Here is a 22791-nt window from a genome sequence, read left to right as displayed (position 1 = left end):
ATGTGCTTTAAATGTATGGTGTGTATGCAGCCTTAGTCTTTCATTTCTTCCATTTGGGCCAAACTAGTTGTCCTGAAGGAAATCTGTGAACAGGATCTCTTGTACGTTTTTAAAAGTGTTACCAGCAGCAGCAGCAGCAGCAGCAGAATTCAGATCTGGAACAGCTGGACCCCTGTATTGTGAGGTGCAACTTATAGCGCTCCTCTGGGTGGCCTCTGTGATCAAGCTGAGAAATAAGGACTCAGGCAGTCCCTTAAAGTATTCTGGCCCCAAGTTGTTCAGTGATTTGTACATTAAGACAAGGGCCTTGGTACAACAGTGGGGTTGATGGAGAGTCAGAGTCCAGCAGCAGGGACACAGCTTCCCCATCCTCGCTTTGAATGAAAAATAATACCTATATCCAGTGCCAGGATTTTAATTCCCAAGAGGTTTCCAGTTTTGGATTCCTGCCTCAGGTAGCTTTTCCCTGACACATGAAGCTGTAGTGGAATCGCGTGACTAGAGCCAAACAGCAAAGCACTTTCAAGAAATAAAATAACGCTGGTTCAAGCAAACTCCAAGGTCCCCGCCACATCCCCATGCTACATCTGCTGGTAGCTTGCAGGTTTTCGCACAAAGCTACGTCTCTCCCCATCCCTACTCTTACCAAAGAGAGTGTAGAGGGTTCCAAAAACCAGGTCTTCTCCTTCAGATAAGGTTGACAGGAATGCTGAGGAACTGGAGGCATTTTCCATCTGCAAAAACAAAAAGGGGAGAGGAGAAAGAAAATGTAAGTCAGGATGAATTTGGGCTAGCCGCTGAGCCATTGGTATGTGTCTCCTTCAGAGAACAGGACGGCTGTCGGGAAAGATGGCATGACTTTGGCCACGTGCCTTTTTCTGCGGGCTGCTGCCAAAGCAAAGTCAACTGCCAGAGCTCTGAGCATGTTGCTATGAAGAAAGGAACTGACAGTTCCTATTGCTGGTGCCGATGCAACTTGGACTGTGCGTTGGGTTGATAATAGGATCGGGCTGGTCCGCCAAGCTCCCGGTAATCCCACTTGATTACAGGCTGGCACATTTAATTACAGATCGTGCTGATTAGCTGCTGAGTAATACTTTCTTCTCCTTCTTAAGTTTTTTATTTAGGTACTTTACAGTAAGAAAAGGCCACTTAGCGGGTCCAGCTGTTACGCTTCCATCAATACTATTTGCCGAGGATGTTGTGAGATTCTGATCTCCCCGGCTTGCGGCTCCTCTGGGGACTGCCAGTTTGAGCCTTAATGCTAATTGCAACGGGCTTTGCCAGCTTAATCACAAAAGGAGCAGCCAAAGATTACATTTTCCGCCAGGTTCCAAGCAGCCTCTGCGTCAGGTCCAGTTTAAATGACAAATTAAAGCAACCTGGCAAATAACGACAAGCAGCGTACTAGTCCACATTTTTATTGGCCTGTTTACCATTTTCGCTTGCCTGTACATTGGTTATTTGCAATGCAACAGCAGCCTAAAAGGAGAATAAAAACAAAACGAAAATACTAGTTCTGTTTTAAATGTTCAACTGTTTCTTAGTTTTGTCAGCTGGAGGCCATTTCCCGCCTGCTACTCTGGCTTTTGACACCTGCGATAAGTATTTGTAGGACCTAACTTATGTGATTGCAAGCTGTTTTAAATTGTCTTTAACACTGTGTTTTAATTGTTGTAACTCGCCCTGGGACCAGTACATTTTTTTCAGGGGGTACTCAAGGGCACGCAGTACAGTGGTACCTTGGTTCTTGAACTTAATCCGTTCCGGGAGTCCATTCGACTCCCAGAAATGTTTGAAAACCAAGGCACAGCTTCTGATTGGCTGCAGGAATTTTCTGCACTCAAGCGGAAGCCGCGTCGGACTTTCAGCTTCCGAAAAATGTTTGCAAACCAGAACCCTTACTTTCGAGTTTGAAGTGTTTAGGAGCCGATTTGTTCAGCAACTAAGCTGTTCGGGAAACAAGGCTTGACTGTACCAGCACCTCCTTTGTTGTTGTTAAAAAGTGTTGCGCTTACTGTAATAACTTCATGGTGAGTAGTGGCACCTATTTTCCTTTTAAAAAGCACTGTCTGGAACCTTAGAGTGGAGGGTGAGTAAACAGTAATAAGGAGGTGGAGAAGGAAGAGCAGGGACTGATTACATATATGAAAAAACATTTACAGTTTGGAACCTGGGCATGCAAAGTGGGGGTGGAGAATCTGTGGTCCTCCAGATGTTGTCTGACTGCAGCTGCTGTACCTTTGGCTATGCTGGCTGGGGCTGATGGGAGTTGGAGCCCAATGACATCTGCCAGCCACAGATTTCCCATCCCTGATCCAAAGGAGCACCTACTGCCCCATGAACCTGTCCAGATATTAAGGACATCTTCTGAGGTCCTTCTTCAAGTGTCTACTGAGGTTCAATGAGTGGCAGCAAGGGAATAGGCCTTTCAGTGGTGGATGGATCCCATATGTTTCTGCTTGGCTACTGAGATCAGCTGGGGAGGCACGACTCCAAGTAGCCTTGTTTTTTGAGGCAAGGTTTGTAGCCACCAGTGGACAAAGAGCAGCTGTAGACCCAGGGAAAGAGTGTGGGGCTGCAGCTTTTGTGCCCTATCTGCAAGTTTCCAGAGCATTTGGTTGGCTACTGTTGCAGATGGACTTTTAGTCTGATCTGGCAAAGATCTGCTTTTAAAACCCAGCTGAATACTCTTGCATTTGTTTCTGAGTTGACTTGCACAGAAACGAGCTGCCCAAATCTCTTAACTGAATGGGGGAGGGAAAGGAGGCCTTTGTGATATAACTTTGGTTTTGACAGAACAGAACAGTTTTTGGCTCTGTAAGTTTTCACATCTGTGACGCAGAAGTGTTGCACAATGTCCAGCGGAGGAAAGGTTTACTGTAAAATGTAATCCAAGGCTCAAGAGAATGGAGATGTGAGGGCTCTCGCTCTCTTTTTGCTTCCTCCAACCTGGAGCAAACAGCTTATTGAAGGGCTTTCTATTGGTTTACTTTCATTAAACTGAAAGATGTGAACTAATCTTAGTTGGCTTCCTTAGAACCGAGACGAAAGGAGCTTTACTCAGAAAAACAACTTAACAAGGTAATCCTTAGGTTCCCATGCACATCCTCCAACATTAAAAAACCATCAACAAATAATAACAATTATGGAAGCTATCCTTAATTGGAAGGATATAACCTAGTGCTGGTCAGCACTCTACATGCAGCGAGTTTGGATAGGGATAATTTTATAATTTCCCTTTTAGTGTAATACTTTTCTATTCCCCCTCTCTCTAGGGATGGATGAACCTGGTAAGTTCAGTTGCTCACTTTCCCAGTCTTAAGTTAAATTCTGCACATTTCCACATCAGTTTGGAATTATGTTTTTGTTTTTTTAAAAAAAGCCCTCTAATTTACACAGTTCTGTACTGTTGCATGCTGCCCCAATCTCTGACCGGTGCAAGATTTCAGGGGTTCCAGGCTCTTAGCCAGGGTTTGTGTTTCCTTTTGGAAATGAGGCACAGGGGAGACCGTGGTAAATGCTAAATCATGTGAATGTTGTGTACAGGGCTTTTTATTCAGTCAGAACTCACCAGAACTCAGTTCCGGCACCTCTCAGGTAGGTGCCATTGCCATTATAAGAGAACAAGGGAGACGTTTATGAAGAAGAAGAAGAGGAGAAGGAGGAGGAGGAGGAATCATAGAATCATAGAGTTGGAATAGACCACAAGGGCCATTGAGTCCAACCCCCTGCCAAGCAGGAAACACCATCAGAGCACTCCTGACATATGGTTGTCAAGCCTCTGCTTAAAGACCTCCAAAGTAGGAGACTCCACCACACTCCTTGGCAGCAAATTCCGCTGTTGAACAGCTCTTACTGTCAGGAAGTTCTTCCTAATATTTAGGTGGAATCTTCTTTCTTGTAGTTTGGATCCATTGCTCTGTGTCCGCTTCTCTGGAGCAGCAGAAAACAACCTTTCTCCCTCCTCTATATGACATCCTTTTATATATTTGAACATGGCTATCATATCACCCCTTAACCTCCTCTTCTCCAGGCTAAACATGCCCAGCTCCCTTAGCCGTTCCTCATAAGGCATCGTTTCCAGGCCTTTGACCATTTTGGTTGCCCTCCTCTAGACACGTTCCAGTTTGTCAGTGTCCTTCTTGAACTGTGGTGGCCAGAACTGGACACAGGTGCAAGGAGGAGTAGGAGGAGGAGGAGGAGGAGGAGGAGTTTGGATTTGATATCCCACTTTATCACTACCCTAAGGAGTCTCATAGTGGCTAACATTCTCCTTTCCCTTCCTCCCCCACAACAAACACTCTGTGAGGTGAGTGGGGCTGAGAGACTTCAAAGAAGTGTGACTAGCCCAAGGTCACCCAGCAGCTGCATGTGGAGGAGCGGGGAATCGAACCCGGTTCACCAGATTACGAGTCTACCGCTCTTAACCACTACACCACATTGGCTTATGGTGAGTTCTGGCACCTCTTTTCCTAGAAAAGTGGTGTCTTCTTTTGCACTTAGTTATAGTAGAACGCTGGAATTGGAAGGGTTGTGCCAAAGTCTTCAGAGAGAGAAAATGTGTATATTGAGGAAGGATTGGAAGGATTGGAACGAACCCTTATCCCTGACATCTAAGTGTAGATGATGCATGTAATGCTGTTGTTGCTGATGATGAGGATAAAACAAATAAACAGGAAACTACCAAGCAGAAAACGTATGTCCTGTTATCGCCAATGGCCGAAACAAATCAACGGAGCAGAATCGAACAGCAGATGTTCCTCTAATTGAGAACACTTAAAGTTATTATTCCAGTACAAAACAAAAGAGACCCATCTCTGCAACAGTTCATTCCAATTTCCATTTCCATTCCAAACTCCAAAATCAGAAAAGCATGTAGGAAGATAGTCTGCAAGCAACATCCGTGCAAGGATTTACACTTGTGCAATGGGACTTTCCCTCTTCTCCTCCCCTCACAAGCCTCCCCTACCATCGCCAAATCTGCTCTGGAAGGCTGGGGGAGAGGAGAGGGAGAGGAGAGGAGAGGAGAGGAGGAGGAGGAGGAGGAAGGGTGGGGGAAGTACCGTTGTGCAAGCAGGAATGGATGTGTTAGTTGCATCCTGCCTTGAGTCTTCTATATGTGAGCCCCTAAGGAAGGCGTCTAATTTTCTATATGCAGGACTGAAAGGTTGTGTGCATGGAGAAGCACTGAATTATAATGGTATTGTCTTGTATTTTGCTGCTTTCTGCTGCTTTTACGGGATGCCACCAGCTGCCTTGCGTTCCTTTGTTGCAGAAAGGTGGGGTAAGTTTATTTCAATAAAAGAGAGGAAGAAAAACTACCTGCGCTTGAAGGCCCTGACACAGTTACAGTGAGAATTCCCATTACAATGGAGCAAGTTAATTGTGACTGTGGCATTTCTCTCAAGGGCCCTGTGGCTGCTGTGCAGAATATAAGCTGCCTTTGTTTCAACATGACCTTAATTCATTTGCCTTCAACCTGCCCCTATATTCTGCTCAATGCCTTAATGACTCACCAGGCAATTTTGGACTACAACTCCCATCAGCCCCAGGCACCATGGCCAATAGTGAGAGATGCTGGGAGTTGGAGTCTGACGCCGTATGAGGCCACTCCCTATGTAAGGATATTGAAGGTGCTTCATTTGGTATCAGAGAGCATTAGTCCACATAGCCTAGCACAACCCACTCTGTTGATTTGATTTAGTGACGTATTTCTATGTTCCTTGAATAACAACAACAAGGTGGTGTAGGGGAAGCAAACAAAAGTTAAATAAAATGACAACTCAGAATGAAACAGTAGCCTTTTGGTCAAACAACTGGAAAAGGAATAAACTGGCATTAGTGGATACCAAAAATAAACATTATTTTCCATCTTGCTGTAGGTTGTGTTTCAAAAAATAAAAAAGTACAGTTTATTATGTTTATGTTTTGAAACAGATCTATATGGGGATACCATATTCTTTTAACTGCTTAGGGCCAGTGAAGGTCTTAATCCAGCTCTGGAAGGATCCCTGCCTATAACCATAAGTATTATCCATGTATTGCAGACTGCAATTCTCATCAGTGCAGCCAATGTACAGGGATGATGAGAATAATATGAGACTATAATCGGGTTAGGGAAGGCTGCCTTAGAGAGGTGCTGCCCATCAGTGTAGGCAATACCAAGCTCAATGGACCAACGGTCTGACTCTGGGTAAGGCAGTTTTATTCATTCATACATTCATTCATTCATTCACACTGCATTTCAGTCATTCGCCCTTTCTCCTTCTGCCTCCCCTTTGTCTTCAAGCCTTGCACTTCTGTTTTTGACTGCAAAGCAATTTCTCATTATGGAGTCTGGCAGAGAGGATGGCAAGGAACTCACTCGCTAATGTGTGCGCATAAAAAACAATAAAGTGGAAGTTGGAAAAGTTATGTTCACTTTCTCAGAGTGTGCCTGACAAAAATCATCATGCTTTATTGCCCTAATTAGTTTTCCTGGTATTTCATGCAAAGGTTCCAGGGTGTTTAGAAAGTTAATAGGGGGTAATAGAGTGGAACGTACCGAGTGTTTTTTCCCCCTTCTTCAAAGTACTCCTTCCCTCTGCTGATAACAAGTAAGTGGGGGAAAATATTTTGCTTGCTTTATAAGAAGCGGAAGTTCACAGAGTGGGGAGGATGGGTGGGTGACTTCACAGCACATCTTAACGGCTGTTTGCTAGCTTGCGACTGCTATACTTAATGCCCACTTTGCTCCTGTGTGTTTCCTGAACACCTGTGCAGGAGGTGAGTCTCTGGTTTAAAAAGAGTCACCCATGACTGCTGTATAATAACAACAGCACATAGGTCAGAGCTGAAAATGTCTCCATAGTACAGGAGCTCTTTGCAAGCACCTCTGTTTGTTAGCGCCGCCCGTGGCGTGGGCATCATTAACCTTGCAGAGTACCCAATTTCACTATGGAGAAGGGGAACTTGCATCAGGTAAAGAACAGCAATGATCTCAGTGATCCAGTGGGGTCATGCCCATAGCTGTCAAGCGTCCCTTATATGGCGGAACAGTCCCTTATCCCAGCGCCATGTCCCGCTTATTGATGATGTCCCTTAAATAAACTACTGAAGGTAATGGGGCCCTTTCTATGTCCAGCTGTCCTTTGTCAACAACAAATTGTTGCTGTTTTTTGTGTTGAATATATGCTATATGGTAATTTATGGACCTAATAGGTATCTAAAGCCATTTGCATGCAACAAAGTATGTATTTTATCAAAGTAATTGTTGATCTCTTATTTTGGCTGCTGATCCATTATTTTCGAGGCTGCTTGTCCCTTATTTTCAAATCTGTAAGGTGACAGCTATGGTCATGCCAGGTGGCCCTTGGAGTCCCTTCCAATTCTACAAGTCTCTGGTTCTATATGAATCCATCATATGTGGAAGACGCACAGGATCAAAGTCCCTGTTCACCATCACCCATGAGTCAACCATTCAGATATCACATTGGCCTGCCGCTTGCAATCATAGGCTGGAATGATCCCAGTCTTGCAAAGCAGCACAGGGTGCTTTGGGAAACTAGAATCAGGTCAGATCCCAGCCTCGCAAAGTGGCTCAGGGAGGGTGGCATGAGAAGGATGTCATGTACCCTTCGATCCCAGCCCCTCAAAACTGAGGCATCTGTTCCCTGTTTGTGGATAAGAGTAATAAAGCTGTCCTTCCAGGTTTTCGGTAGCTTTCCATTTGTCAGAATATTATTCATTAGGTCTTTCATGGGAAGAAATAGTGATTGTTTTAACTTTTTATAGTATTTAGCTGGGAGACCATCTGGGCCCGGTGTCTTTCCTAGTTTTGATCTTTGTATAGCTTGTTGCACCTCCATAGCTGTTATTGGCGAGTTCAAAATTTCAATTTTTTCCTTAGGCATTATTGGTAGTTTATTTTTGCCCAAATAATCAATTATTTTTTCTAGATTCTCTGGACCTTCTTTATATAGATTTCCGAAAAAACTAGTAACGTTTTTACTAATTTCCTTCGGTTCTTGAATCCATTTGTCTTCAATTTTAATTTTCTTGATAATTCTATCTTCCTTTTTCTTCTTTAGTTGCCAGACAAGGCATCCTTCTCACGCCACCCTCCCTGAGCCGCTTTGTGAGGCTGGAGTCTGATCTGATCCCAGCCTCACAAAGCACCGCAAGACTGGTTCGCGACCCCCCAACAATGCGCCCAGGACGATTGCCTCAGCAGCAGCCCACCACGCTATGCCCTCCGACTGAGCGATTAAGGCATTCAGTTTCTGAAACCAAAGAGCAGAAAGCTAAGATTTCTGAAAAATCTGAGCAGGGCAGCTGAAATTTTATGCCCCAAAACCACGCTATGAAGGAGATCTGTTACTGATTTCCTCACTTATTAAAAAGAGCCTTAAATGCAGCCGCTGCAGGGCTGCCAATTTGTTTACAGCAGAGACATAGGGGGGAAATGGGTGTCCAACTTTCCCCCATGCCTTTTCACATTCAAAGCTGATCCCTCCTCAAGCGCTGATATTTGCCCTACAGAGATTAATGGACCTAAGTTAGTCATGCTCATAAATTTTCATGGGCCTGCTTTGAATAGGACTACTTTTGGATGCAACCCTTTGACTGTAAAAGTGGCCCATAAGAGAAAGGGTTGAACCACACACACACACACACACACACACACACACACACACGGCTACTCCAATTAATTCAGCAATCCCCGGAGGCTGCATTTCTTTCTTTTTTTAAAAGTCAAGACAAAAGATCAATCATGGATCTCCCCTGTCTCGGCCTTAAGCTGAAAGTGTGGTAATGTCTCAGAATTCATTCTGACATCACTGAAGTTAAGAGGGGTTTAGCTTTGATAGAAGGCTAGGCGAACATTCGTTCTTCATTTCTTTGCAGAAAAACGGAAAACCTGTCCCTAATTTTAGGCAAAAAAGGCACCGGGGGGAATCTTCAGGCCAGGGAACTGAATGTCAGGTTGGGATTAAACCTGACAAATTCCTGATTCCCAGGGCTGCATTTAGCTCTCTAGGCCATGCTACTAATTATACACTTTGATGGAACTTGTAATAGATGCTAGACTACCTAGAGAATTTCCTGAAGTGTTTCTTTGCATGAAGTGCTGATGACATTGGCTCTCAGAAATGGAGCAACCACAAATTGTTATCTTGATTTTCTCTCTTCTTTTTTACAGCCATGCTCACATCCAACACTCTAGCCAGACAGATGGAGCTAATTACTTCAAGTGGCAAGTAAATTGGCTTAGAGAGTAAGTGTATTTTAACGTGCTAATTGGTGCTAAACTGTCAATACACCCTGCCAATAGATTTTAAGTTCCCTGTGAAACTGGACCCCATACACTCTTGAACTGATTAGCCTGACCAGCTACTTGGCTGTGCAATGACACGTTGGCCTGACTTTCGCCTCTGAAGCAAGGAGTATTTATAGTTTTGTTGCCTTAGCTGTCCTTCAAGCCATCTTGAGAGCCAACTGGAGCCTGTTGGGAGACTCTGTGTCTGGGGGTAGAAAAGGAGTCTATAATCTGAAGAATGCTAAGAATTTATTTTGTAGATTTTGAACTAGGAAATTTGCAAAGATGATGCCAATTTTGAACTCAAATCAGGTTTGCAAATTTAGGGCAAAATCCAACCATAAATCAATGTTCATGATTTCCTCTTGATTAACAGGAGAGAGTCTATGGTATATGTAAAAACATGAAGATCAATGATACCAAACTGGAAATGAAATTCCTACCATGTTGGATAAATCAGGATATCTCTTTATTTATTTGAACCATTTATATGGCTATAATGTTGACCCAATTAGGGTCTCCAAGCCAACTTCTACTATATTTTGGAAAGTTGTTTGTTCTTTATGCATTCGTACACTCCTAAGATAACATAAGAAATTTTTGCGGCATGGTTGGTTCCTGAGACCAAGAAGCAGGTTTCTGTGTTTGTTTGGATACAACTGGCTGTCATTTTGAATCAAGATGTCAGACTGTACCTTTAAAAACTGCAGATTTAAAACTCTGCAGATTTTTTTGGTTTCTTAGACTTCCCAAGACTATGACGCTGCATAATGTAAAACAATAAGAAACGCCTGAATCAAGGAAGATTTAAAACAATGGATGGCAAGGTAGAATTATATAACTTTACCATCAACAGGTACCACGAGCATAAAATGGTTATAAGCCACTCAAGACTCTGGTAAGCACTGAGGTTTTGAGTTGGCACCAACCCCCCCCCCCACAGTCAGCTTCAAGTTTTTGGGGACCCAACACTCTCCATGCCCCCTGTTCCCTCCATCAGTAAGTCTACTTACAGTACATGTGAAAAGGATCTAGGGGTCTTAGTAGACCACAAGCTTAACATGAATGATGTGATGCAGCTGTTGGGAAATAATGCTCTTTAATTTATTCTGATAATGATTTTAATGGAATTTAATCATTTTGTTAACACTTCTAGCTGAGCTAAGTTTGATGTGCAGTAAAATATGGATTTTGTTTATGATGGATTTTTATGTATGCTGTCCATGCACACTTTATTTTGTAAATTATCTGTTTGTGGTATGACTGGAGGATGTTGGCTTTGCAGTGGTCTCTGTGCAATAAAAGCTTGTGACAGTGTATGAGAGATGGGTTGAACTCTCCGTATAATTGCTATATGTGTAGAGCTGCAGCGGTGCACCAACCGTTCCCATGTTATCTCAGTGGCATCCTGATATAGTACTTGTCAGTTACAATAGGATGATGATGATGATGATAGAATCATAGAATTATAGAGTTGGAATGAACACCAAGGGTCATCTCGTCCAACCCCCTGGAATGCAAGAATCCTTTGCCCAACACGGGGCTCAAACCCACAATCCTGAAATTAAGAGTCTCACGCTCTACCGACTGAGCTATATATGATGATGATTTTATTACATTAAACTTATATCCCACCCTTCCTCCCAAAGGAGCCATGGGTGGCAAGCAGCAAGTGATAAGACAATAAAAAAAAAGGATTTAAAACAGTTAAATCTGTATTCCCCAATACAGATGGGAAAGATATCAACTTAGAAGACTTGTTGGAAGAGGAAGGTCATCTGCAGGTACCAAGAAGACAACAGAGATGGCAGCTGCCTAATATTCAAAGAGAGGGCATTCCAACGGGCAGGTGTCTCAACACTAAAGGCCCCATTGCTACAATGTCAAGAATGGATATATAAGGGGTGAGATGCTCTTTCAGGTATCCTGGCCCCAAGCCATGCAGGGCTTTATGCACCAAAACCAGCACCTTAAACTGAACTTAATTGGCAGCCAGTGCAATTCTTTCAACAGTGGGAAAGTGTGTTGGCAATATCTTGCCCCAGTGTGTCCTTGAGCTGTTGCATTTTGCACCAACTCTCAAGGACAGCCCCACAGAGAGCTCATTGCACTAGTCCAGCCTGGAGGTTACCAGCACATTGTTGACAGTGGTCAGGTTATCCCAGTCTAGAAATGGTCACAGCTGTCCTGCCAGCTGAAGCTGGTAGAAGACACTCCTAGCTACTCTGGTCACTTGAACCTCTAGTGACAAAGATGGATCCTAGAGCACCCCCTCCCCAACTACAAAACTGCTCTTTCAAGGGGAGCATGACCCCATCTAAAGCAGGGAACTGAACAATTATCTAGACTTGGAAATTACCCACCCACAGAGTGGGTTTGCGATGTTTGGGAGCCAAGCCGTTCGGGAACCAAGGTACCACTTTAGATGCTAAATAGCACTGGGGACAAGCTGATGCTTTGTGGCACCCCCATAGCACAATGACCAGGGGGCCAAAAGACAATCACCCCATCTCTGAAACTGACCCTGGAAATAGGATTTGAACCACTGCAAAACAGGGCCTCCAAGACTCATCCCGCTAAATCGGCTCAGAAGGATCCCAGGGTATCAAAAGATCAACAGGGTTGCATAGTCGTTGTCCCCTCCTTCTCTCGAAGGAGGAGGGACAGTAGAGGGGACCAAGGCTGACTCAGTCCTGTAACTTGGCCTGAACCCAAACTGAAAAGTTTTGAGATGATGATGATGGAAGACTGGAAACTGTTTCCTGCTGACTGAGAGTGTTGATCTACCTAGTTCAGCTTTCTCTGCACTGAAAGGCAGCAGCTCTCCAAAACTTCAGACCAGAGTCCTTCACAGCCCTATGTGGAGACACCAAGGATTGAACCTGGAATCGTTGGTATTCAACGCATGTGCACAACCAATGAGATATGGCCCTTTGCTGAACATTCACTGCCAGTTTTTAGATTTGGGGCATTGTGCTAAAGGAGCTGGAAGTGAAAAGTGGACAGACAGGATTGTCTCCACTGTATTTTCAGGTAACATGTTCACGAAAGAGCAAAGTAATCCAGCAAATCGTTATTAGCGATTTTTTTTTAAAGAAAGGGATCTTATGACACTGATTTGTTTTCTTGCTAGATCATGACCTCTTGCTGCTCCAACCTTAAGCTGCATTGATTTTTCCAGAGGGCTTGCTGTCATTCAGCTTGGAAAATAGCATTGCCCCTTATGAGAAGCAAGGGAGGAGCTGCCTCTTTCGATTAACACACATTGTACAAAACAAATAAAAGCAAATAGAACATTGCCATGCAGAACCTGCCTTCAAAGGCTAGATCAGCAGGACTCGCCATGTGCCCTTCAGATGAAGCTCCATCTGCCAATGACCCTGACCATTGCCCATGCTGGTGGGACTGTAAGGGAGTTGGAGTCAACGTCTGAAAGGTACAATGGCTTGCAGATACTTGACATCATCCATTCATCCAAGTCAAATTAGAAGCTACATTTCCTCCCAGAATGGGAACAGCCTAATACTTTGCTGAACCATATATTTTAAGCTAATCAACAAGGTCTCCCCCCGCAACTTACCTCCATGTGCCTACCTTGCCCAACCACCTCTTGAGGGAGTCTGTTCTGCTGTCAAAAAAGCTTTTACTGTTTCCCCCCAAATGTTTAGTTGGAATCTCCTTTCTTGTAACATGAAGCCGTTGGTTTGGGTTCTACCCTCCAAAGCAGGAGGAAACAAGCTTGTGACAGCCCTTCAGATATTAGAAGATGGCTGTCATATCTTCTCTTTTACAGGCTAAACATACCCAAGTATCTCAACTGTTCCTTGTAGGCTTGGTTTCCAGACCCTTGATAATCTTGGCTGCCCTCTGCATACATTCCAGCTTGTCAGTATCTTTCTTAACTTATAGCACCCAGAACTGGACACAGCATTCCAGGTGTGGTCTGACCAAAGCAGAATAGAGTAGGACTATGATTTCCCTTGATCTGGACACTATGCTTCTGTTGATGCAGCCTAGAATAGCATTTGTTGTTGTTTTTTGCTGCTGCATCACACTGTTGACCCATGTTCAGCTGGTGGTCCACCAAGACACCTAGATCCTTTCCCCACATACTACTGGCAAGCCAGGTGCCCACCATCTTATATTTGTGTAGCTGGTTCTTCTTTCCCAAGGGTAGAACATTGCAAATTTGCCCCTGTTCAAATTCATTTTGTTAGTTTTGGCCCAGATCTCCAATCTGTGCAAGTCATCTTGAATCCTGATTCAAGGCTACCCCTCCCAGTTTAGTGCCATCCGCAAATTTTATGAGCCTACCTCAAAGGGTTGTTTTGAGGAATAAAATGGGAAAGGGGATATCTGTTTGTGCCACTTTGAGCTCCTGGGAGGAGAGGTGGGATATAAATGAAACAAACAAACAAATGCTAGTGTTGTGACTCTGGGTGCATAAAGCATCCTCCTGTGCAATAGTAATAGTAATAGTAATTTATTATTTGTACCCCACCCATCTGGCTGGGTTTCCCCAGCCACTCCGGGCAGCTTCCAACAAAGATTAAAAATACATAAAAATGTCACACATTAAAAAACTTCCCTGAACAGGGCTGCCTTCAGATGTCTTCTAAATGTCAGGTAGTTGTTTATCTATTTGACATCTGGTGGGAGGGCGTTCCACAGGGCGGGTGCCACTACCGAGAAGGCCCTCTGCCTGGTTCTCTGTAGCTTAGCTTCTCGCAGTGAGGGAACCACCAGAAGGCCCTTGGCGCTGGACCTCAGTGTCTGGGCAGAATGATGGGTGTGGAGACGCTCCTTCAGGTATACTGGGCCAAGGCTGTTTAGGACTTTAAAGGTCAACACCAACACTTTGAATTGTGCTCGGAAATGTACTGGGAGCCAATCTAGGTCTTTCAGGACCGGTGTTATATGGGCTCAGCGGCTGCCCTCAGTCACCAGTCTAGCTGCCGCATTCTGGATTAGTTGTAGTTTCTGGGTCACTTTCAAAGGTAGCCCCACATAGAGCACATTGCAGTAGTCCAAGGGAGTAGACAGGGAGTAGTAGTAGACAGGGAGTAGTAGACAGGGAGTAGACAGGGAGACAGAAGGGAGACAGACAGACAAGCATATGCACCACACAGAGACACACATCTATCTTTTATGACAATACTATTACAGAACATCAATGTCATGATACTATGGGTGATGTTAGGTCATCCAGAACCTCTGGGGTTTCATTCGCCATCTTCCAAAGTGATATATGCCATCATCTGCCAGCAATACCTTTCTGTATAGGAGAAATGGGACAATCTCTATGCAAAAGAATTCACACAAGACTCTGTTGTTGTTTTACTTGAGAGTAAATCCAATTGAACGAAGCAGGACTTACAAACACACGCACAACTATGCATTACTCACACATGCGTAAGATGCATAATATGACTCATGGCGTGGTAAGAATTGATATGCAGTGTCAGGGACCAGAAGAAATCTACTTTCCAGAGAAATTTCGATTCAGATCTCTGCCTAACCACCAAGTGCTCTCAGCAACGGTGGGCATCTCATAATTTCTCAGCCCAGCTGACTTCATAGGCTCGCTGCAAGGATAAAGTGGGATAAGCTATGTCTGTTTCCTTGAAATCTTTGCAGGTCAGGAAGGGTACAAACACGATAAATAATGAAACACAAACAGCTGCAGTTCAGCATTCAAATCAACAGTTTGGCATGTACATGTTCGGCATGCAACCACTTCCAGATACCTTCGCCTGCATCTGTCATTTCGGTGGCCAAGACTTGTAATTATCCTCAGCACTAATAAACTGGCATTATAAATGTGCAAAGAACAGAAAACCACAGGTCTCTCTCTGCATCCCACCCAGGAGGAACAATGGGATTAGCCACTACCCAAACAGCCATTTATTCCACTCAACCCCCTCCCCCCCGCCTGCTTTTTCACGTAATAGGTACTTTACAGTTAATATACATGTAGCTAATATCCTCTTTTACTGCCCTGTTTTATGGCTGCTGTTTTGTTTGTTCAGCTGCAGTTATTTTGGCATTAGATTACTTGCTAGTGATAATCCATCCCATTGCATTATGCTTGAATATATCCGTTTTGGGGGCTGGTTGGTTTAACTGTATTGATTTCGAGAATGTTATTAATTTGCAAGGCTTCTCTGAAACTCATCCCTCTGATCTCTGCCCCCTGACCCCCACCACTTTGTCTTAATTGCCTGGAATGCAGTGGAAGATATTCATGCCACAAAGGGGGTATTTCCTTCCTCTCAAATCTTTTCCTAAATGTGTGGGATTTTGTGTGCGTGCCTGTATCCATACTTTCATTATTTAGAAGCCAGTATACCCTCTGCCCACTCAGTGACATTTGGTAGTAATGGAGGAAAATTCCTGGCCTTCCTTCAGCAATTGTAAACACAGCATAATTAATTTTTATATAATAAGCTGACAGAGTGCAGAAGTTGGGGGGGAAAATCTCTTCGTGAGCTTTGCCCATGTGACAAACGTTGTTTGCACACAAAGAAAATGATCAAACCTCACGTCAGACACATGAATTTGCATATATTGGTTTCTAGCATTTGCTAAGTAATCAAGGAGAGCTGCGTGCTTTCACACCTACACCAGGCAAAGTGCACTGCGGAATCCTCTGACTCACTCAGATTTCACCTCGGCAATCGAGCGCTTGTTTTCCATAAATGATGCCTGGGTCACGATCCATCAAAGCGTTAGGCAATGTTTGCTATTTACCCTGATGAGCTGCATTTCCCTTTGTCAGGGTCAGCTCGAAATTTGAGGGGGCCCTCAGCAAAGTGTCCACTGGTGGGCCCCCAGCTGCAGACTTCCCTAGGGGCAGAAGTATGGGCAGATATCAGCCACCATTTCCCATTTCCCACAATGCTTCTGATGTGGTGACACTCCAGGGCATTGTGGGAACTTTGGGCAGCTTGTGCACAGTGACGGTGGGTGGGGCCCAAGTGTTTAAGGTGCTGATCCCTGTGTGCCTATTATCTACCCAGTAGTGAGTACAACTCCAGGTCTGTAGTGGTTTCTGCTGCTTGACAGAGAATTTCCATAAAGACCAACTGAACGTTCTGAAAATACCTCTCGTTGACAAGTTATATAAGAGTTTCTTCCACTCCAGCATGGATCCCCCAAACCAATCATTTATGCCTTGGCCAAACAGCACATGCCTTCCTTTCCTCCGGTTCTCTTTCCTAAAACTTTCATCAAGGGCTGCACAGTCTTTCCATAATGAACAGCGCTTCTCTCCTATTGTAAAAAACCAAAACAGCACTGAGCAGATAGCCCTCCTGTAGGAAGGCTGTCGTTGTTCCTGTCCATCTCTTGGAGACACCAGACAGGGTATTGCATGACTGCATGGGATCAGGGCCAGGCCTAAAATAAACAATAATAATCCAGGGAGCTGGTTGCCATTTGGAAAGGCCCTAAAAACAGCTTTTAATCCATAATATATCGCTTCAATCATTGTTATGCATGGCAGCAAGTGAAAAGGGGGGGCGGGGTTGAGAGAGATGGGGAAACCTGGCATTCATTCTAATCAATGTCACTTTATTATTCGGCTTAAACATGTGGGGAAGTGGAAAATCTGATGTAAGCATCATTTGTGGAAAACCTGGCAGCAGCAGACCCAAAGAAGGCTGTTCATGTCTCTTTAATGGTTGTGTTGGCAGCGAGGGCTACAGCAATTATTGCTGCTCTCATGAGTAAGACGCAGCTATTAAAAGCACCAATGCACCCTTCCAGACCAAACATTGGCAAGCCTGTTCCATTCAGATGCATGAGGTTTACAAAGACTCCGTGTCCTCTGTTGCAGCATTGGATATTTTACTCTAAACCATGGGAAACAAATTGTGGGAAATGATGCAGAGGCAACACATTTCCACTCTTATAAAAGCCATGTATTCAGTTCCCCCAGGTCAGTGGTTTTCAACCACTGTGCCGTGGCACCCTGGGGTGCCTTGAATGTTGGTGCCGTGGGAAACACTAGCCTCTGTCCCTCTTTCCTTCCCTCCCTCCTCAGATACCCTCAGATACTCCCCAAGGCTTGCACAGCTGTTTGTTGCAGCAGCCCTGGCTACAAGCTCCCCAGGTGAAGGGTGCCTCTGGGGCTGGCCAGGGGGTGCTTCCCAGGCCCCTGTGGGGCAGCGTGAGGAGGCACCTCTCTTTGGGGCAGGGGAGGCAGCTTAGAAACATGGGCTGCCCAGAGGATTCCTAAGGAGAGGGGAGAGGAGAGGAGAGGAGAGGAGATGAGAGGAGGCTGAGGGATCACTCCACAAAGGGTGAGAGGCTGCCAGCTCTGCAGAGAAGAGGGGGCATAACTGGGCTCCTGAGCCCCATAGGGGTGCCGCAGAAATAATGTAGTTGGTCAAGGGAGCAGTGGACTCACAAAGGTTGAAAACCTCTGCCCTAGGTACCGAATGTGGCTCACACATGGGTGCAGAAACTGGTAAGAGTTTGACTGACATTCTGGATTATAAAATAAATCATTGTTATTTGAAGTTTACTCATACATCTGGTGTTGTTGTTTTTTAATTGTGTAATTATTGTTTGCTTATTTGCTAGTTTTCCTTTCAATGTAAAAACAAATAAATCCTAGTTTAATATAAAAAAAAGAAATTGGACAGGCAGTTTGGATACGCACAATCCTCTCTTGACCTAAGAAACCCCCATATTAAGCTTGCCAGATTGCAAACCAGAGAAGGTGCAAGCAGGACGCAGCTTTCGTCCCTCTTGATAGGCATAAGAAGCAGGTGGGTAAGAGAACTGGTGAATAAATAAGGCTGTAGGTGCTGCTGATCCATAATATCCTGCAGCACTGCCATTTTTGGAAGGTAGCACAGAAACTCCGGGTAGCAGCCTGACCACCATATCCCCTGAGGTGCCTGAATTGGGTGCTAGGACTGTGTCAGTCATACCACAAAGCCAGAGCAACACATCTCTTGGCCCAGCCGATTCTTCCATTTGTGTTTGTGTGTACCTTTGGACAGCACTTAAAGTGCTAGCAGCTAGGCAAATGATAAAGATGCCGGAGTCGAGGTTTTGCTTCTTTCTTGTGTGAACAAGCACGCCACCTCCGACATTCCCCACCAGCCCCTTTGCTGGTGACAGCAAAGCAAACAGTTTAATAGCCGCAGCTTGTTGAGCAACAGACTGGCCCATTTTTCTTCTCCGTTGCCCCCATTTGTCTCCCAAAGAAGCGGATGAAATTGTTCCTGGGCAACAGGTAGGAATGTTTCCATTGTACTTAACCCAGACTCCTGCCTCTGTTGTTTTTAAAAATGAAATTTCATTGTGACACAGACAAGCTATTGACTTTGAGACGTGAGCCAACTGCAAATGAGCCGCCTGCTTTCGCAACAAGTTTGCTTCACGAAGCAATTTGACTCTCTTTCCCCTTGCCCGGCGCTCCATTTTGATTGAAACTGGGCCGGTGCTTTTCCTTTTTGCAGTGTCCATTCCCTCCTGCCCCAAATCAGCCAGAATTGCTGGATGAATCTGTAGCCTCCCTCTTCCACGCACCCCAGATCAGCCTGAACCCCTTCATCCACCACTTATCTCTCTTGGGGCTCATCTACTTCTCCCAATGCTTCCCCCCTGGAAAACCTGATCTTTACCACTGAATTGGAGGAAATGTCATTTAACAACAACCCTACAATTCGGGGTCACTATTGAGGCAACTGTGGGTGCAAGGGTGCCTTTGACATCTTCCCCTGGTACCCACAAAGTGTCAGGAGTGTGTGCAGGAGCCAGGCCCTGAGACCAGTAGGACTTTGCAGGCCTGGGGGCTTTGTTCTGAAGAGGCAAGGCGTGGCCTCACAGATGAGGCCACTTGGTAACTCAAAGCACCTGGTGGCAAGAGCCAGGAAGGGATATAATGTCAGCATTTCCCTTTGGCTCTTTGCCACAGCAACGCGTTCCCTGCCTTGCTGCATTTGGCTCCTTGCTTCTTGATCCTTGGACCCTTGTCTTCATGACTCCTTGCTTCCTGACCCTTGGACCCTTGGCTTCTTGACTCCCGGCTCTCTGACTCTTGAATTCTTGGCTTCCTGACTCTTGGCTTCTGGACTCCCGTTCCTGCTCCCACCCCGCCATCTTGCCCTCGGTCCCGATGTCCCCAGCCAGGACTTTGACTGCTCGTGAACCAGACCGAGACACAAAGGCTCTGAACTACCACCCCATTCGCTGCCCTCCTGGTCGCAAAGCGGTGAGGGTAATTATTTAAGCATGGATCCTGCCTGGAAAGAATGGAGGAGAAAGGTAAGTGTGGATAAGCCCACACAGGAACAGAGTGATTTTATTTTTGGTTAAAAAAAATACTGGCAAGTCCATTTGTACCTCAAGCGATCCTGGAGCGCACTTCTTGGATCACATAATGCCATGGGGGGAAAACAACAGTCCAAAACAGCTTCTGCTCTGCTGGCATCAAGGCTGGGGACAGCTTCCAAGTAGAACTGTCACAGAGGAACAATTGCTAGGGCCTTTGCACAGATTTTTGGAGGCTGGGAGCTGAATTCAATATGATGTTAAATGCATCTTTGCGTTTGAAGTGCGAGTGATTAAGAATACAGATAGCCTCAATTGGGAGGCAGCTGAGAATTATAAGGATCACAGCATGCATGGACGGAGAATGTAAGCCTTTTGCCAAGTAACCCTGAAGCTCGTGTTTGCATCAGAAGGAAATCTTCCATTGGCACGTCCAAAGCAAATACCTGCTTCAAAAGGAGGGTTTTTCCTCAGAACCACAGCTGAGGAGAAAAGAGTTAAAGTTCCCTTCCTTGCCAGATGTGATGCCAATAATTATAATCACCCCTCCCCTGGTAATTTTCTGGTGCTATTTGAATTGTTAAAACGCCTGCATGTTAAATGCAAAGCTGTGCAGTCTGGCTGTGTTGTTTATTTAAAGTACTGATAACCCACCTGTCCACTATGGGATAGCCAGCCTCATGTAACCAACATGCTTATTATACTTAATGCATGAAGGGGTTAATACCATAGAGTAAGCTGGCCTGCCAGGCTTAGCTATGTCCACTTCCCTTACTTTGGGAAGAAATGGGTAATCAGGTCTATTGTTTTTCCCAGTGTGAAGAGGCTTACAAGCCTCTCTTGAGTTCCTGTACCAATAATTTAGGAACTTTCACCACTTAGCAACAAAGCCAAGTTTTACTCCCTATGCAAATTTTCTGACTGATGTAAGAAAATGCACATGAACCTGACCTCTCAAGAGTTTGTATCTAAAATTTTAACTTACCAAATGTGTGGTCTTTTCCTATGCTGGGGGAAGATGGAAGTTTTGGAACTTATAAGGGTATATTTTCAAAGATCTAGAAGCCTATATTTCCACACTTTGCTGCATGTGATTTTAAATCTCTGCTGGGATTCTCTCACTAAAGGGTACTTTCCCCAAACTTGGGTCTTGGCACCCAATATTTCACCTTCCTATATATCCCCCCCCTTACACCAACATCCACCTGTATTTCCAAGGCAACTTAAGAAGCAGTTTAAATCATACAAAGAACAAACTCCTAAATCAAGCAATCAAGGCATCAGCAGCAGGAGCAGGTAGCAATCAGTGACATTCTTTATGCTTAAAACGCATTAAAAATTTAAAAAAACGAAAGCTAAAAAGCCCTAAACTGGGGTGTTCAAGGGCCAGACAAGAGTGGGGTGGAAGGCCACATTCCGTAATAGAGCTGAGGTTTCCCACCCCTATGTTAAACAGAACTGTATTGTCCAGTAGGGCCTCTGTGGTGTTGCACCCATATTTGAGAAATGCTTTCATTGTCAGCTCCAGATTTTGGGAGGGGGTGGCCACTGGGTGAGGTGTCCTCAGTGAACTCCCTCCCTAAGTGGCTCCACCTCCCTAAGCAGATCCCTTCCTAAGTGGATCCACCTCCTCATCACTGCCTATTCACCCGCCCTCTCTTGCACCCAGTCCAAACCACTGCATTGAAGGAAGTCAAGACAAGTAGAGGCTGCTTCTTGCTTCTCCTTACTCTTGTCACTGCTTGTATAAGTGAACAAGAAGGAAGAAAGACGAAGGCTGGGTGGGGCGTTGGGGCACCCATCTGAGGGGGAGGTGGGTATCAGGTGCCCACTGGTGCCAGCACTTGGGGCTAGGTCATGGAGGATGTTCCAGTGTTGGTGCTCTTATTTTTCTTATCTTAAATCCAGTTCTCCACATTTCTCAAGAAAAAAGTGCATTTCCACCTGCTTTGCTGGACGTTTGGGATATGTGATTCCTATCCCCCCCCCAAAAAAAAGCATTTGGGCACATTATTATTATTATTATTGTTGTTGTTGTTGTTGTTGTTGTTGTTGTTGTTGTTGTTGTTGTTGTTGTTTTATTTGGTGTGTGTTTGTTGGTACCCTTAACAAATATGAAAGCTGCAAAATATCCTTATGACTGCCTCTCTTTTTGTCATGTTATATATTCTAATTTTTTGCTTTTCTAAACACTTTATCTGAATGTATGTGTGTGTGTTTTTTAAAAAAGGCAAACTAATATACCCATTTTCCCAAGCAAACTTTCCTAATATAATGCAGTGTTGTATGTTAGTTTAACCAATATGTTCATTGTTTTGTCCACTTTCCCCTAAAGCTTACTTTTCTGTAAACATTGTTGGGTTGGAGAACAGCACTGCAAAATTGGGATAAGTGTGAATTGTGAACAATGGTTGTGTTTTTGTCTCAGAAAGTGTGAATTTGACAGGTTTTGGATTTAAATCCTAACTGCAGCGATTTTCTTCCTCATCCTTATCTGGGGCCATCCCTGAATATTTTCCCCACAACATTAGCTCATAGAATAACCGTATACATATATATGGTTTCATATAAATGCATATACTGTGTGATCTCGTGCATATATTTTGCAATTCAGAACAGAAAAAGCCAGAGACATTCCCTATGGATGCTAGAAACTCGTAGAGATAAAGTTTCAAGGACCTCTGCTGTCTTAAGAGAAGAAAAGCGAGCACTAACCCATTTGACAAAGGTTTCCTTTCCCCAGAATGGTAATTAATCTTTGGAGGTAAGTGGGTTTTAGGAAAGAACAGCCTATAAGCTTGTGCTTTAAATAGGCTTTCCATACCCATTCAAACAGACCTGAAACAAATAGTTCAGCAGCCCCACCAGATAGATCATATTTACATTTTCTTGATTAATTTCTGGGTACCTACTTTGATCCTTTATGAATATATCCCTCATTCATTTCTCTCTCTCCCTCAGCTTGCTTCTCTTGCGATATGGTAGCACATGACCTGGTTACGTGATGGAATCAAGTCATTATCATTTATATTTGTCATTTCTCATACCATTGTTCTGCTGGGTTTCACCTTTTATGCACTTGGGGCATGATCCAGATCTGGTCACGTACAGTTAACAGGCAGTGCAGTGTTGCACTTGGAGTTCTGTTCCTCAGTCTGGAGACCACCCAATGCTGTTGGACCACAACTCCCATACTCCTTGCC

The 22791-nt window shown here is 44.5% G+C and overlaps 1 protein-coding gene across 2 annotated transcripts in view; it reads right to left on the bottom strand.

Moving 5' to 3' along the window:
* The window catches only part of LOC310709054 (opsin-5-like), a 65793-nt gene that overhangs the window by 26408 nt on the left and 16594 nt on the right, over positions 1-22791 (bottom strand). Inside the window, exons 1-2 of one of the 2 annotated variants that reach the window (XM_083508183.1) lie at positions 15924-16175; positions 647-734 (exon numbers count right to left, since the gene is read on the bottom strand). In XM_083508183.1, coding sequence (XP_083364309.1) covers positions 647-734 — 88 coding nt within the window. In that variant the 5' untranslated portion in view covers positions 15924-16175. Of the gene's footprint in view, positions 1-646; positions 735-15923; positions 16176-22791 lie in introns of those variants that run through there. The other variant, XM_083508184.1, reaches the window with a different exon arrangement.

Source organism: Podarcis liolepis (assembly GCF_965112155.1).
Source record: "Podarcis liolepis genome assembly, chromosome: 6".
Lineage (NCBI taxonomy): Eukaryota > Metazoa > Chordata > Lepidosauria > Squamata > Lacertidae > Podarcis > Podarcis liolepis.
Note: the sequence above shows the minus strand (reverse complement) of the source record. Positions and strands in the feature narration are given on the sequence as shown.